The following is a 15,102-nucleotide window of genomic DNA, read 5'->3' as shown; positions in this document are numbered from 1 at the left end:
CCCTAACCACTTCTTCTTAACTTGGTTACATGGTTAAAGATCCTATTTGCAAGTAAGCTCACATTCTCAGGTACCGAGGGTTAGGACTTAAATTTAACTTTCTGGGGGGACACCTGCACAATGTATCTTTAAAGAATTCAGTTTCCAGGTTCTCAGCTTTTGAATGTGTACTTTTTCTTAAAAGTAATGTAAAATTTTTGAATTTTAAAGAAGAGCTCTTTCATATCTATTCTCTTGGATTATGATGGCTATTAAATTGCTGTGGTATTTAGATTCCATTTTAAATAGTGCTGTAACACTTAAATTTTAATGGCAGTACTTATACTGGAAATTATATATTTCCAATCATTTAAATCTATAAGAAAAATTTTAGGTGTCAAAAATGTGTGAAGGAGTACTTAGTTTTTAAAGAAAATTATTTTAGGGAGTATGTGAGCAAAATTCTTAGAAGACTACTGTTCTGGAGTGGAGTTTCTCAACCTCAGTACGGTTGTTTTAGACTACATAATTTTCCTTTGTGAGGAGGGTGTTCCGTGTCTTATAGTATGTTTAGGAGCATTTCTGGCCTCTACCCACTAGATGTTGGTAGCAACTCCCCAGCTGTGACAATCCAATATGTCTCCAGACATTGTCAAATACCCCTGGGGAGTAAAAGTGCCCCCCAGTCATTGAAATAGAACATACTGAAAAATTTCCTTGCAGTCAGTAATATAGAATATATACTAACATTTCAGACATTAGCTAATCTCAGTTTTGAGTTGTTTACTCTATAGCTTTAGTCAAAACTATGACCTAAACTGGCAGATTTTCAAGAGATAAAACCTAAGGGACAAGGTAATTCATTTAAAAAAGTCAGTAAATTTATCTCTGAATCAAAAGTGGCCATATAGGTACATCTAAATAGAGCTAAGTAACAAATACATTTAGAGTAATAAATTTACCTATTTAGAATAGATAAAAAGAATCTTAGTTTATGGCAAGAGTTGGTGTAAACTGAAAATATGAAACCAGATTATGTTAAATTTAATGAATCGTCCAATTATCCAGTGTGTTACCAACAAAAATTCTAGAAGTATTCTTTATCTTAGAGATGAAGTGAGTGTGTGTTTCTTCCTTTGCCACCTTTGTCAGAGGCAGGAGATGGAATCAGATCGGTCATGCATCCAAAGCACTGTGGCAGTTCTTCTATTTTTGTGTTGACACCAGTATACCATATTATCTTTCTCTTGTACATGACTGTATATGTATATATCTGTCTATTGATAATGTAGCTTTTCCTGTCTAAATTAAAATCTCATTTCAGAGCTTATATTGGGAGATGGTTTGTTATATGTTATGTTTTCTTGTGTGCTTTGCTAGTCTTAAAAACAATTACCTTCTTTACAGGAAAAAATTGTTTCTTGCCTTTTTTTTTTTTGCCTTTAGCTCCATGTTTTCCAGCACCTAACATAACTTGTAAGGATTTCAGTGGCAATGAAACACATTTTACTGGAAACGAAGTTGGTTTTTTCAAGCCTATATCTTGCCGAAATGTGTAAGTACGTTACTGAAATGTTCAGATTACCTTCCTTCATTGTGTCTTGATTACATGGAGTGAAAAGATAGATTTAAATTATGGGGAAAATTCTGCACTAATATAACTTTTAACTTTTTGCTTAAATCAGAAAACCTCTACTTTAAGTGTGCATTTTTTTTTTTAATAAATGCAACTTACCAACCAAGTAAAGTTCTATAGTTCATTATTTGGGATAAATAAAGACTGACTGGTTTCATGCCATTTCAATTTAGTCATTTTGGCTACCCAAATGAGTTACAGAAAAAGTCTGTTTTTAAAATTTGAGGGATTTCTAGCCCTGGCTGGCGTAGCTCAGTGGATTGAGCGTGGGTTGTGAACCAAAGCATCACAGGTTCGATTCTCAGTCAGGGCACATGCCTGGGTTGCAGGCCACGTTCCCAGTGGGGGCCATGTGAGAGGCAACCGCACATTAATGTTTCTCTCTCTCTCTTTCTCCCTCCCTTCCCCTCTCTAAAAATAAATAAATAAAATCTTAAAAAAAAATTCAAGAGGAGGGAAGCCTCCCAAACTCATTTAAAAAAAAAAAGTTTAAGGGATTTCTAGGGTCCAAATAAAGGATTGTATACCTGTAGTTTTAAAAGAATGCTAACTTTTTTTTTAAAGATTTTATTTATTTATTTTTAGAGAGGGAAGGGAGCGGGGGGGGGGGGGGAGAGAGAGAGAGAGAGAGAAAGAAAGAAAGAGAGAGAAACATCAATGTGTGGTTGCTGGGGGTTCTGGCTTGCAACCCAGGAATGTACCCTGGCTGGGAATCGAACCTGGGACACTTTGGTTCCCAGCCCGTGCTCAATCCACTGAGCTACGCCAGCCAGGGCAAAAGAATGCTATCATTTGCATATTAGGAATTTTGAAACTTGGTTTCATTTTTTTGTAGTAGGTATGGATGATGAATGGTAATGTAAAACAGAATTCAAAAGTTAGTTTGAAATATTAAGACAAGTGACTTTTATTTTGTTAGGTATATTCTTTGTTTAAAGAACTTTTAAGTTTGCTTTTAATTTTGCTACAGTAAAGCTAACATTTTATTCTTATAATTCTGCTTTGTACTAAAAACTTAATTTGGTTTTACCCACTTTTATTAATTGCTGGCACTGTATTTTTACCTTTATAGTGTACATTGTTGCATTTATTTGATGATACCTATTTGAAGTTATATCAAGAATTAACTATTGTTTGGCTGTATCTACAAGTTTTATTAGAATTCTTAAAAATTACTATTAGAGTCCTTTTTGAGGGGCTTCAGGTTCTATCTTGCTGTATAATCCTAAGTCAATTGTTTAGAATTCTTGAGTTCTAAGACTTCTCATTAGTAAGGTAAAAAGTGTTAAAAGGAATTATTTCCAAAATATTTAGATATGGTTTAGTTAATTTTGAAATTTACAGATTGATATTTCTACCTTAAACATTTAAAATGATAATTTATTAAGTTCTGGTCTTAGATATCATAGTTCTAAATACAGTAGCTAAGAATATCATCTGTTGAGAACAGCTAGCTACTCAGGTTGGACCTTACAGGTTCAAATTACCTATAATGGTAACACCACAATGATCTGTTAATTAATTTCCAGGGACCTCTGATTTTTTTTTTTTTTCAGTGCCTTTGGATAGATTAGGCTTTGACTGAGCTGCATTGAGCTCACAAGACACTGATATCAATTATGATAAGAATTATAACTGTCAAGGAAACCAGATACTTCAGGTCTCCTAGCCAACTTATTCCCCTTCTATAGTAAATGCTACAGTTCCAAAATAGAGTTTGCTTGATAAGCATTGAATCAAAACAAGGGAGTTAGATAGATGGATAATTATAATAAGTGATAAAATTAGGATAACCTGATACATTATTTTCCTCTATCAGGATATCCAGTTACATACCCATCAAAGAGCAAGCTACTGGCCAGCTACTGAAATTCTCATTCTCTGAGTGTCCCTTTTCCAGTTTACATGTTTTTCTTGGGTGTATAATATTGATACTAGATTAAAGCTCCACTTAATATTCACATATAGCCATTACATTATGTATTCTCCACCTGCTGAGGTCTAGTAACCATGTCTGATTGATTGCTAAGCCACACACCTATTTATATTAGTTGGAACAGACTAACTGCTGTTACAAATGTTTTTAGAGTTTCAGTAGCCTAACACAGTAAAAGTTATTTCTCACTCACATTGCTATCCAATTTGTGTTGGCTTGGAGGTCTGGGTGAGGAGGAAGTAATGGTTGTTCCATGTAGTCATGCAGGGCCCTAGCTCCTTTCGTCTTGTGGATTCCTCTATCTAGTCCTTAGGGCTCTTTCCATTCAGCCAGCAGCTAGGAAAGAGGAAAGGGTACCCATTGTAGGAGTGTTTTGTGGGCCAGACCTGGAAATGGTATATATCATTTCTGTCCATAACTGAGTTTCATTGAACAAAACGCAGTTATGCTTACACTTAACTATAAGATGGGCTAGATTGTGTAGTTTAGCTGTGTGTTCCTGAGAAGAAGAGAAATGGTTTGGTGAATAATTAAACAGTCTCTTCTATACCACCAGTTTTCAAATTATTCGTTATGATGATTTATTTATATAGATAATTGCTTTTCTAATTTTATTTTCCTTCTCAGCCAAGCTTTTTTAAAGGCTTGTTTCTCTTTTCTCTTTTATGAATTTTTCTGTTTAATACAGCATGGCTTTTGGCCATGCTGAAATTTATCAGCCATCTTTGTTGTATATCAAATGTATACTTGTAGTTTATTCTTAATCTTTCTACAGCAGTTGGCACTCCCTTCTTTTAAAATACTTTCTTTCCTTAACTTCTAATATAAAACATTCTTTTGTTTTCTTTGATTCCTTTTCTCCTTCCTAAAATCCTGATATCTCCCAGATTATACCCATGGTCCTTTTTTCATTTAATTCATCTACTCTTTTGACTTTTCTTACCATCTTTCTATACATTAAGATCCCAAACTGAATCTATCATTTTTTCCTATAGTTTCTTTTTTGAATGGCTCCTGTGCTACCCAGTTTTTTAAGCATGAATTTTGGAATCATTCTCTACTTCTCCTTTTTCCTCACTCCCCACATTTAGTTTGGTTGTTTCTGCCTTCTTAATGTTTCCCAGTTTTGTTCACTTTTCTCTTCCACTGCTACTGTCCAGTAGGGTATATAGCTTGAGTTTCTACAAAGCCCCCTAATTTATTTCTCTACTTGTAGTCTGGTGCCCCATTCTAATGTCGATGGGGCACCATTGCCCTCAGCATAGAATCTGCCATCCTTGTAATAGTGGATGCCTTAAACAGGATCTCTAGGCCATTTACCATCTCCCCAACTCCATGAAAGTGTCCTGATTGTGAGTGCAATGCAAAAAACAGGATTGTAAGCAGGAGACTGGCATCAAATTTGACTTTAAAATAACTTCAGCTACATTTCTGTGCCTTTTTCTTTAAAATTTTATTTATTTTTAGAGAGAGGGGCAAGGAGGAACAAAGAGAAAGAGAAACATCAATGTGTGGTTGTCTCTTGAACACCCCCAACTGGTGACCTGGCCAGCAACCCAGGCATGTGCCCTGACTGGGAATTGAACTGGCGACCCTTTGGTTCACAGGCTGGTGCTCAATCCACTGAGCCATGCTGGCCAGGGCTACCTTTCTATTTCTTTACTACCCTTTGCAGCAAAACTCCTTAAAAGAGTTGTCTAATATGTCTTTTCTTTAATTTTTTTCCTTCCAATCTTTCTTAACCTTGCTCTATTCTGTCTTTTGCCCTCATTTTGTCACCAGAATTGCCCTCACTGAGGTCACTGATGATCTCCTCTTGGTAAAATTTAGTGGCAAATTCTCAACCATTATCTTACATGATCCATCTGTTACAATGACACAGTTGACCACTTTTTTCTTTTTTTTTTTTTTTTTTAAGATTTTATTTATTTTTAGAGAGGGAAGGGAGGGAGATAGAGACAGAGAGAGAAACATCAATGTGTGGTTGCTGGGGGTTATGGCCTGCAACCCAGGCATGTACCCTGGCTGGGAATGACCACTTTTTTCTTAATACACTGCCTTCATTTGACTTCCATGATGCCATGCTCTTGTAGTTATACTTCTTCCTCACTGTTTGCTCCTTTTCAGTCTCCTGCTTTCTCTCTCTTGCTCTCTCTCTTTTTAATCTCTTAATATTAGAGTACCTCATGGCTCAGTCTGTGAATCTCTTTTATCTATCTGTACTCATGGCAATTTTATGGCTTTAAATACTTCCTGTATGCTTGTAACTCTAATTTATGTCTTTAGCCCAGACTTCTCTCCCTAACCACAGACTTGTAAATCCAGCTATCTTTTGGACAACTGTACTTGAATGTCTGATAAACATGTCAAACTCACATGTCCAAAACCTAAATCCTGACCATCCTTCCAAGGTCTAGTCCATCCTCAGCTTTCCTCAATCCTCTAGTTGCTCAGGATAAAATTCTTAGCATTATCTTTACTTTTTTTTTTCATATACTAAATCTAATACATCAGGAAATCCATTTGGCTGTACTTCAGAATATGTCTGAATCTGGTCATTTCTCTCTATTTCCTTTACTATTACTCCAAGTCAAGACACTATCAATTCTCATGTAGATTATTGTAATAGTCTTCAAACTCATCTTGTCCCTGTGGTAGTTTGAATTTGTTCAGCGAATTCATCCCTCTCAGTCCCTCTTAACTGGGCTGTGTATACTTTCCATTCCATTGATTTGGGCTTGACCATGTGATTTGATTTGGTCTGTATAATGGTAGCAGGTATGAAATAAATGGAGGCTTAAATATGATAGTGAAGTTTAGCTTTCTACTTGTACTTGAGTGATATGTCCTGGAAAGAACTTGCCCCAAGAAATGCAGTACCTTCAGGTTGTACCCTAGAACAACTTAAGTGGAACTGATTTGAACGGAATCTGCAGCCTAGATACAGACTCAGCCAAACTTCAGCTTAAAGCACCATCTCCCAGATGACCCCAGCCTAGCTGAGCTGAACCACAGCCATCGCAACCTGCAAGTGTGAACATAATTATTTTTGTAAGCCACTGAGTTTGGGGGTGGTTTGTTATACGATGTTATTGTGATAGATTCTCCTCTGTAGTTTATTTTCAGGACAGCAGTTAGTGATTATTTTAAAATCTAAATCAGATCATATCACACCTCTGCTTAAAGTCTTGCAGTTTATTAATATCACCCCAATAGATTCAATAAAAAAAATCCTGTAGTAGTTTCCTATTATTTCTCAGAATAAAAAAGGCAGCGTTTTTACAGTGGTATTCAAGGTCCTGCATGAGCTACCCTCTTTGCCCCGTTCTCTCTCTGACATTGTCTCTTACTCTTCTTCCTTTCTCTCCCTCCACTCCTGCCACACTGGCCTCCTTAATAGGCTTCAAACACATCAGGTATGCTCCTTTTTAACAGATCCTTGTTGCGTCGTCTGGGGCACTCTTCCCTCACACATGACATAGCTGACTCACCTGGCAAAGGTCTTTACTTAAATGTCACCTTTTCAGTGAGTCCTCTTAGCACCCCATTTCAATGGCTCCTGTTTGTATCCCTAACATTTTGGATTCCCTACATACCCTGTTCCACTTCTTTTTTTCATAGCATTTATGGCTTTCTTACTATATGATTTATTTTTTAAATATGTTTTATTGCTTGCTACCACAAAATTGTAAACTTTTTAGGGGCAGGGATCTTTTTGTCTTTTGTTCATTAAAATATTCCAATAGCTTAGAATAGTGCCTGACATGCAGTAGCTGCCCAAAAGGTATTAATTGAATGAATGAACGGATGAATGCATCAATTAGCAAATAAATAATAATTAACAGTTTTGTTTTCTAAAGTGTAACATGTTGGAAACGTATGAAGGTGACACTCTGGTTCTAATTTTGTGCAGAAATGGCTATTCATATAAAGTGGCTGTTGCACTGTCTCTTTTTCTTGGATGGTTGGGAGCAGATCGATTTTACCTTGGATACCCTGCCTTGGGTGAGTATGTTTCATTGAAAAAAAAAATCCTCATGAAACTTTGTGTTGCTTAACACAAAATAGATTTGTGTTGTTTGTGTTACCTATAAGAAGAGGTCAATGTACTTATTCTTATTGATTAAATCTTTGCATACTATTAATAGTTACAAGTTCCATGTTCTTAAGGTGAAATAGTTAACGCTCTTCTGTGAGTATAGAGCTAGCAGTTAGCTACACACTTCAGCTTGGATAAGAAATACTGACTTTTCCTGTGTTTTCATCTTTATGAGAAGACATACTCAGATAATGTAGTCACGGAGGATAGTGGACCTGAGCTGCCATTGCTACTGCTGGATACACAGTGGATGCTCAATAAATATTTTATGGATAAATGCATATTTCTCCTTATCTCTTCAAAAAACATTCTATCTGAACTTCTCTCAGAGTTGGCTTGGAAATTGAAACTACTTCTTTCATGAGAAGTTGGGGTTAGAATTATGGCAGCCAGCATAAACTGATGTGGAGCCCTACTTTTATTACCCTTACCATCCCTCCCTATACCTTCCTCCTAGCTGTAATCTTCACATTTACCATAATTATTTACTAAAGGTTAGACAACTATCTACATTTGACAATAGCTTTTTAAGCAGTGCATGCCCTTACAACTCCCTGAGTTTATCATTGTCTTTAAATCTTCTTTAACAGGTAGGGAAATTGTCACCAGAGAGGTTAAGGGATTTACTTACTATAGAGGCCTTGCTTTATTCTGTGATATATTTGTTGCTATCATTCTTATTTTATGGATGGGGAAATTGTCATGAGATTAAGAGATTTACCCAAGGACATTCAGTTTAGTGACCTGAATTTGAACCCCAATTTTCTGGCTCAAGAGATCATGCTTTATTTACTGTAGTACTCTGCTTCTGTATTAGCCCTTCACAGAGCAAATGTAAAGTTTCTGAATGTTCTGCTTTCCAGCCAGCAAAGCTAATCTTAATTCTTTCTGTGTTGCTACCCACCAGAGATCAAAGGGGAGTCTTCACTGTGGAGCTGGTGGGAAGTAGGTTTCTGACATCCTTTCTTGGAGCTCATTGTTACAGTGTCATAAATAGAAGTCACAGTTTAAAAATACTGTGTACATGAATTTATTCAGTAAACAAACATTTATTAAATGTTTACTGCCTGTTAAGTAAGTAACTAAGTGCTCTGGAAATAATGATCACAGGTCACATTAGTTAAAAGAAAATAAATATGTTGGTAGGCCAATTTATGGTATAGTACTATTACAGAACCGTAACAAAGTTCTGTGAGAACACAGAAAGGGGACTGGTTCTCTCGCCTTTGGAGTGTGAAGGATAAATAGATTACAGAGATTTAGGGCATTATAGGGAATAGCACGTCAAAGGCAACAGGGTAGGAAGAAGCACATGTGCATGTTGAAAGCATGGTGGAAACTGTAGCCTGTGGTATAGAAAGGACAGTGATGGCAGGAGGTGAAAAGTGACTGCAGAGGTAGCTGGTGTTCAGGTTATAAAAGGCTTTGAGTTCTTCTTAGGGATTTTGGATTTTACTGTCTAATATCAGAAGCTCTAAAAGTTGTTGTTGTTGTTATTGTTTAAGATTTTATTTATTTATTTTTAGAGAGAGGGGGAAGGGAGGGAGAAAGAGGGAGAGAAACAAGGGAGAGAAACGTTAATGTGTGAAACATGAATCGGTTTCCTCTCATTCACACCCTGACCAGGGACCAAACCTGCTACCCAGGTTTGTGCCCTGACCAGCAGTTGAACTGGTGACCTTTCACTTTGCGGGACAAAGTCCAACCGACTGAGTTGCACCAATCAGGGCAGAAGCCCTAAAAGTTATTTGTTTTTTTAAGATTTTATTTATTTGTTTTTAGAGAAGAAGGGAGGGAGAATGAGAGGGAGAGAAACATCAATATCAGAAAAACATGGATTGGTTGCCTCTCTTGTGTGCCCCTAACTGAGGACCCAGCTATGTGCCCTGACCAGGAATCAAAATGGAGGCCTTTTGCTTTGCGGGATAATGCTCGACCAACTCAGCCACACCAGTCAGGGGCCCCTTAAAGTTTGTAAGCAGAGGAGTATCATGGTCAGATGTATAATTCAGGAAGATGGTACTGGAGGAATTGTGGGAAATGGCTTGGACAGAGAAAGACTGGTGGAGAAGGCTGAAAGGAGACCGATGCAGTAGTCCTGGCCTGATGATGGTGTAAGTGCACGTTCATGCCATTTGTAATAGCAACCATACCTTTCCGTAATGTGCACAGAAGGCCTCTGTGTTGTCAGAATCAATACTTTTTAGTCTAATACTCTTTTTAGATGATGGATGGATGGAAGGACATGTGATTAGATGGAGAAACTAGGTTCATAATGGGAAAGTAAAATGACATGGTGATATCACATGGTTAGAATACAACCAAAGCCTTCTGCCTTCATCCTTGCCTTTTTTTTTTTTAAGATTTTATTTATGTCTAGAGAGGGGAAGGGAAGGGGAAAGAGGGAAAGAAACATCAATGTGTGGTTGCTTCTCAAGTGACCCCTACTGAGTATCTGGCCTGCAACTCAGGCACGTGCCCTGATTGGGAATTGAACCGGTGATCCTTTGGTTCTCAGGCCAGCACTCAATCCAGGGAGCCACACCAGCCAGGCTTTGCATTTTCTTTTCTGTTCTCTTTAAGAGGACACAATCATATATATATGGAACATTTCTAACTTTAAAAAAATTTTTAAAAGGTTAGGAGGGAAGGAAAGAACACTGTTCTTTAGAATAGCTTATTCTATGATGATTTTAAATTTTAAATATTTAAAAAATGTTTGGCTTACTAAGTGACTTTTTAGTATCTTATGATGTGTGTCCAGTGAGCTCTCATGTCCTATAGTGTAAGTTAATGTTTTTTACCTAATGCAGCACATAGGAATATGTTAGTAGGTACATTGTGAAATTTTTTTCCTGCAAAATCAAACTCCAGGTATAAAGCTCTGTATAAAATTCTGTGTATTAGACTTGGTTAGTGAATGTTAATTTCCTGCCAGGAGTTGCCTTTCTTTGGTCACTGTCACTCTAGTCAATTTTTAGCTTCAGTTAAAGAGAACCTTTCAGTTTGAGTGTGAGATTCTATAAACTGGCCAATATAATTTTTAACATTTAACTTTATGCCTCAGTATAAAGTGTTTTTTTAATTTTTAAATAACTAACTTTATTATTACAACCTTTGGATGTCCATTAATTCAACAAACATATTGGCTGTTGGCTTAGGATACAACTTTTCTCAAGGTCAATTGTGTCTTATAGCTCCTGAAATTTTGTTGCTGTTGTTTTATCTTCCATTACCTTTATTCTATTGGGTTGGTGACTTTAAAAATCCCTTTACCATTTTTTTAGTGGGATTTTGGAGTGACAGTTTCTAAGTGTGGGTATGTCAAATTTATTATCTTTAACTAAAAATTCTCTTATCTCTTTAAGCATTCAAATATTTTTATCTGCATTTTACTTCCATTTAAGCTACCATATTGTTAAGGATTTTGATATGTTTTGTCAACTAATCTAATATGTCAGATTACAATTTTGTAAATTTAAAAAATTTAAATGTTTTTAGTTATTTAAATTTTAATTTTTACTACAAATCCAAGATTAAAGAATTTTGGTATTTTCAATTTAAATGACTAACTTTCATTTAAAAAAATCTTAACTTGATAAAACAGTGTTGACTGGTATATAGTCCTATTTAAATATCTTATTTAATCTTTATGGTTGCAAAAAGCAGTGGTTATATTTATAGTTAGCTTTGAAAAATGCTAATTTAATACCCTTTATTATCATTGGAGTTTTATAAAGATAGAATAAATCATGTACATCATGCAGATATGAAACTTGCTTTTTAAGGTAACAGTGCTGAATATGATATTTCACTATATAAATTTTACTTCAGGATTAAGCAAGGAAATTTCTTGAGTGAGATTGAGTAAAACTTGATAAGATCTAAAAATTCCTTTAAGAAAAATTTTTTCTAGATATTCAAATTTCTTTTTAGCCCACAGCTATGACTTTATGTTGTTAAAGAATAAAAATTTAACTGAGTAAATTCGAAGATCTTATTTCTTTTTAACAATGTATAGCTTTTTTTTTTTTTTAATTAAAAAAATTTCAATTACCGTTTACATTCAGGATTATGTTGTACTAGTTGGCAGGTGTACAACATAGTAGTTAGTCATACACTTTACAAAGTGTTCCTCCTCCCCACCCCACCCAACATTCCCAGTACCCACCTAGCACCATACCTAGTTCTTACAAGAATATTGACTATATTTCCTATCTGTACTTTACATCCCTAGCTTTACTTCTTTTAATTGACTTGTTCCTCAATACCAGTGCTGCTTTAGCTAGGAGCCTTTTTTTCCTTCACCACAAAGCCTTATTTTTCTAATAATATTTTGTCTTTTTGTTTTTAACTGTGGTAACAGCTGTGACTTCTTTATATGCAAGAAGTAGCATATTTTGTTTTGCCTATCTATAGCATTACAAAATTATGGATTCTCAAAGGTAATAGCTCTTTTGGAGCAATTAATAGGAGAGATGCTCTTTGCATGGTAGTATTTATTTTAAAATGTAAATATTTTCTTATGAGAATAACAAAGTTGCATGTTTTTAAGCCTGTATCTTAAAAAATCGTTGGTTATATTATTTCTGTTTTTTTCTTTAAGTTTGAAATTACCAGTTTGGACTGGTATGTAATATCCACATATCATAGGACAAATAAAGGATTTGTAGGTTAAACTTTTCTAAGATTTGAAAGCTTCCCTTTATAGGTACAGACACACACACACACACAAATACACACAAATAACGAACTCATTACAGAACACTTGCAGTTTGTCAACAGTGACTTCAATATGAAATAATCTTTGCTCTCTAAAACAGTTATGCAGACAGAAGAGTATTTGCAAGACTCAACCTATAATAAAATAAAAAATACCAAATTTTTTAAATGCCTAAAATTAATCTCTGTTCTTTTTATTTTATATCCAGATAAATCCTTATACTGAGTTTGTGTTTTTAAAATGTAAAGTTTTAAGTTACTAAAATATAAATAAAGTAGACTCCAAATATGAGCTTTATTAATGTCATTTGGTAGCGTAATCTTTTTGAAAGAATATATCTACAATAGTAATGGTTCAGGATAAAAATGGGTTTTTCTTGATTAGAAACATTTTATTTGTAATTTTAAAACAACTTTTAAAAATCTAAAGCTGATATTTCTTTCCATAGTAAGAAGTTAGTAAATAGGGTTTGTACAAAGAAAACTTTATATTTGGGGGAAAAAAGTAGTCAACCTACTCTTGGTAGTTTACAAATATCCCATTTGTTAAAAAAACTGGTATTGATGCTCAAAATAATGAAACCTATAGGAGTAATGGCCTGTATTGGTTTTAATAAATACAGTTTAGAATGCATGCTTCATTTTGTTCAAGTTGATTAGTGTTTATTTACAAATAAGAATTTATTATTGTTATAGTTCGTTCCTTCAGTAGTCATATTGACTATGTGTGGGAATGACACAGCCCTGATTTTGAGTTGCTCACAGAAGCATAGGGGAGGACAGACAAATAAGTACATAATAAATCACACTGTGGGGTATGTACTAGGCTGCAACTTAAAGGTGCTGGGGAACATCTAGGAATGGTATTAAATTTATCCTGGGGGCATTAGAGAAGACTTCTAGAAGTTCTAGAATGCTATTAGGGGTTAGCTAGATTATTGGGAATAGTGAGGGTAGGGAGAAGGAGGAAGTGAGGTGGAGAACAGGGTAGTACACAAATGCAGAGATGGATGAAGGAGATACAAGAGCAGGGAGGGCAAGTTAAGAGAACTTTGGTTAGTTTTTTGGGCTGTAACGCAGAAGGAATTTACAAGAGATGAGATTAGGTTGGATGATGCTGCTATAAGGAATGTGGATTTATGTCATCTAAATTTCTTGATTAGCAGTAGAAATAGTGATAGCATGAAGAATTGCTGGGCTTAATAACATTTATTCACTTTGCCTCGTTATCATTTTTAATCCTTAGTGTCCTTCCTATCTTGTTTTCATAAAGTATTTTTATATTTCAAAGCTAAAACAAATTTAAGATAGCATTATTAGCAACTTCATTAGGTAAGCCATCCTTTATTTTAAATTTATAGAAATACCATAGATGGACCATAGTTAATATCTCATATTTGGAGTGAGACAGGCCTAATGAAAATGCAACTAATGAAAAAAATAATTAAAGGAGTTGTTATATAAGATGATGGATGAAAAGTTAGGGGTCTTTAGGAAACAGAAAAGCTGAGAAAATTTATTCATTCAACAGATACTGAGGATCTTCCATGTGCAAGACAATGCTGTAGGTACATAAAGACACAGGAGTAAATAAAAGAGATAAAAGACACATCCCTAATGGGGCTGGCATGAGACAGTGATCAAATATAAACTATTAAGTGGATAGTAAGTGTTTTGAAAAAAACTAGAAGAATAATTTCATATAATTGTTATATTTTAATAGTTTTGAATTATTTCCAACATGTATTATCCTAGTACTTATAACATTATTCTGATATATGTGGAAAAATCATCTAATGTACCTACATATTTCAGCCTTTTTTGTGTATTTCCAAATTGTGTCCAGAGGGTGATCTCATTCACTCTTGTGATTTTTAGCTGGCATCTATAATGTAGTTGATAGTTATAATAGGCCTTTCACAAAGAGTCTTGTTTCATACCATTTTGTGTCTCAATTGGAATGTCTGGAAAGCAAGTCACGTTTAAATATAGAAGAGAGATTACTCATCCCACCCCCATCCCAATCTGCCTCTTCTTACTTCATCATCATGTTTTTGTGTTATATCTTGTATGTGCTCTATTATCGTCTATTTTAGTACCTTAGCTCTAAGGTTGGGAGCAAGAACAGAAGTGTATACATAGTGCACAGATTTGTTATTTTGACTATAGAGCTAATAAACATGAGATGCTTAGGGGGAAAAAGTATAGGATAAATTCAAGATAATTGGGTTACTAATAAAAGTTTCCAGTTTAACTATAATATCAGTGTTTTTTCCTGATTATTTTTTGTGGGCCTTGTCAATCTTTATTTGGGCTTTCTATTTTGAAAATATATTGAAACTTAGATCACATATTTTAAGTCTAAAGAGATAAATAAGGTTTTTAGGACTAATTCTGATGTACTGAGATTTAAAGATTCATTTCCTTATGCCTTTTCTCTTAAGAAATTTTGAAAGATTACATTGAGTTTTTCTTTCAGTTCCTAATATATTTATTTGCTAAGCGAGTTAGTAAACTTTGTTGTGGCTTTTCTGTATAAAGGAACCTCAAACTTTTCTCATATTGTAGGGTGAAGATTTGATTTTTTTAAGTGTTAATTTTATATTCTTTTAAAATAGATATGCATGACCTTTATTATATTTTTCTCACTACCATTTAGTCCTCTTATCCCCCCTCCCCCAGCAACCACTACACTGTTGTCTGTGTCCATGAGTCCTTTTTTCTTTTTGC

At 34.9% G+C, this 15,102-nt stretch overlaps 1 protein-coding gene across 3 annotated transcripts in view; it reads left to right on the top strand.

Annotated features, from left to right (window-relative positions):
* The window catches only part of TM2D1 (TM2 domain containing 1), a 40,184-nt gene that overhangs the window by 11,058 nt on the left and 14,024 nt on the right, over positions 1–15,102 (top strand). For all 3 annotated transcript variants that reach the window (XM_036026192.1, XM_036026190.1, XM_036026191.1), the window contains 2 exons: positions 1,426–1,534; positions 7,465–7,556. In XM_036026192.1, coding sequence (XP_035882085.1) covers positions 1,426–1,534; positions 7,465–7,556 — 201 coding nt within the window. The remainder of the gene's footprint in view (positions 1–1,425; positions 1,535–7,464; positions 7,557–15,102) is intronic.

This window comes from Phyllostomus discolor, chromosome 5, assembly GCF_004126475.2.
Source record: "Phyllostomus discolor isolate MPI-MPIP mPhyDis1 chromosome 5, mPhyDis1.pri.v3, whole genome shotgun sequence".
In the NCBI taxonomy this organism is placed as follows: Eukaryota; Metazoa; Chordata; class Mammalia; order Chiroptera; family Phyllostomidae; genus Phyllostomus; species Phyllostomus discolor.
Note: the sequence above shows the minus strand (reverse complement) of the source record. Positions and strands in the feature narration are given on the sequence as shown.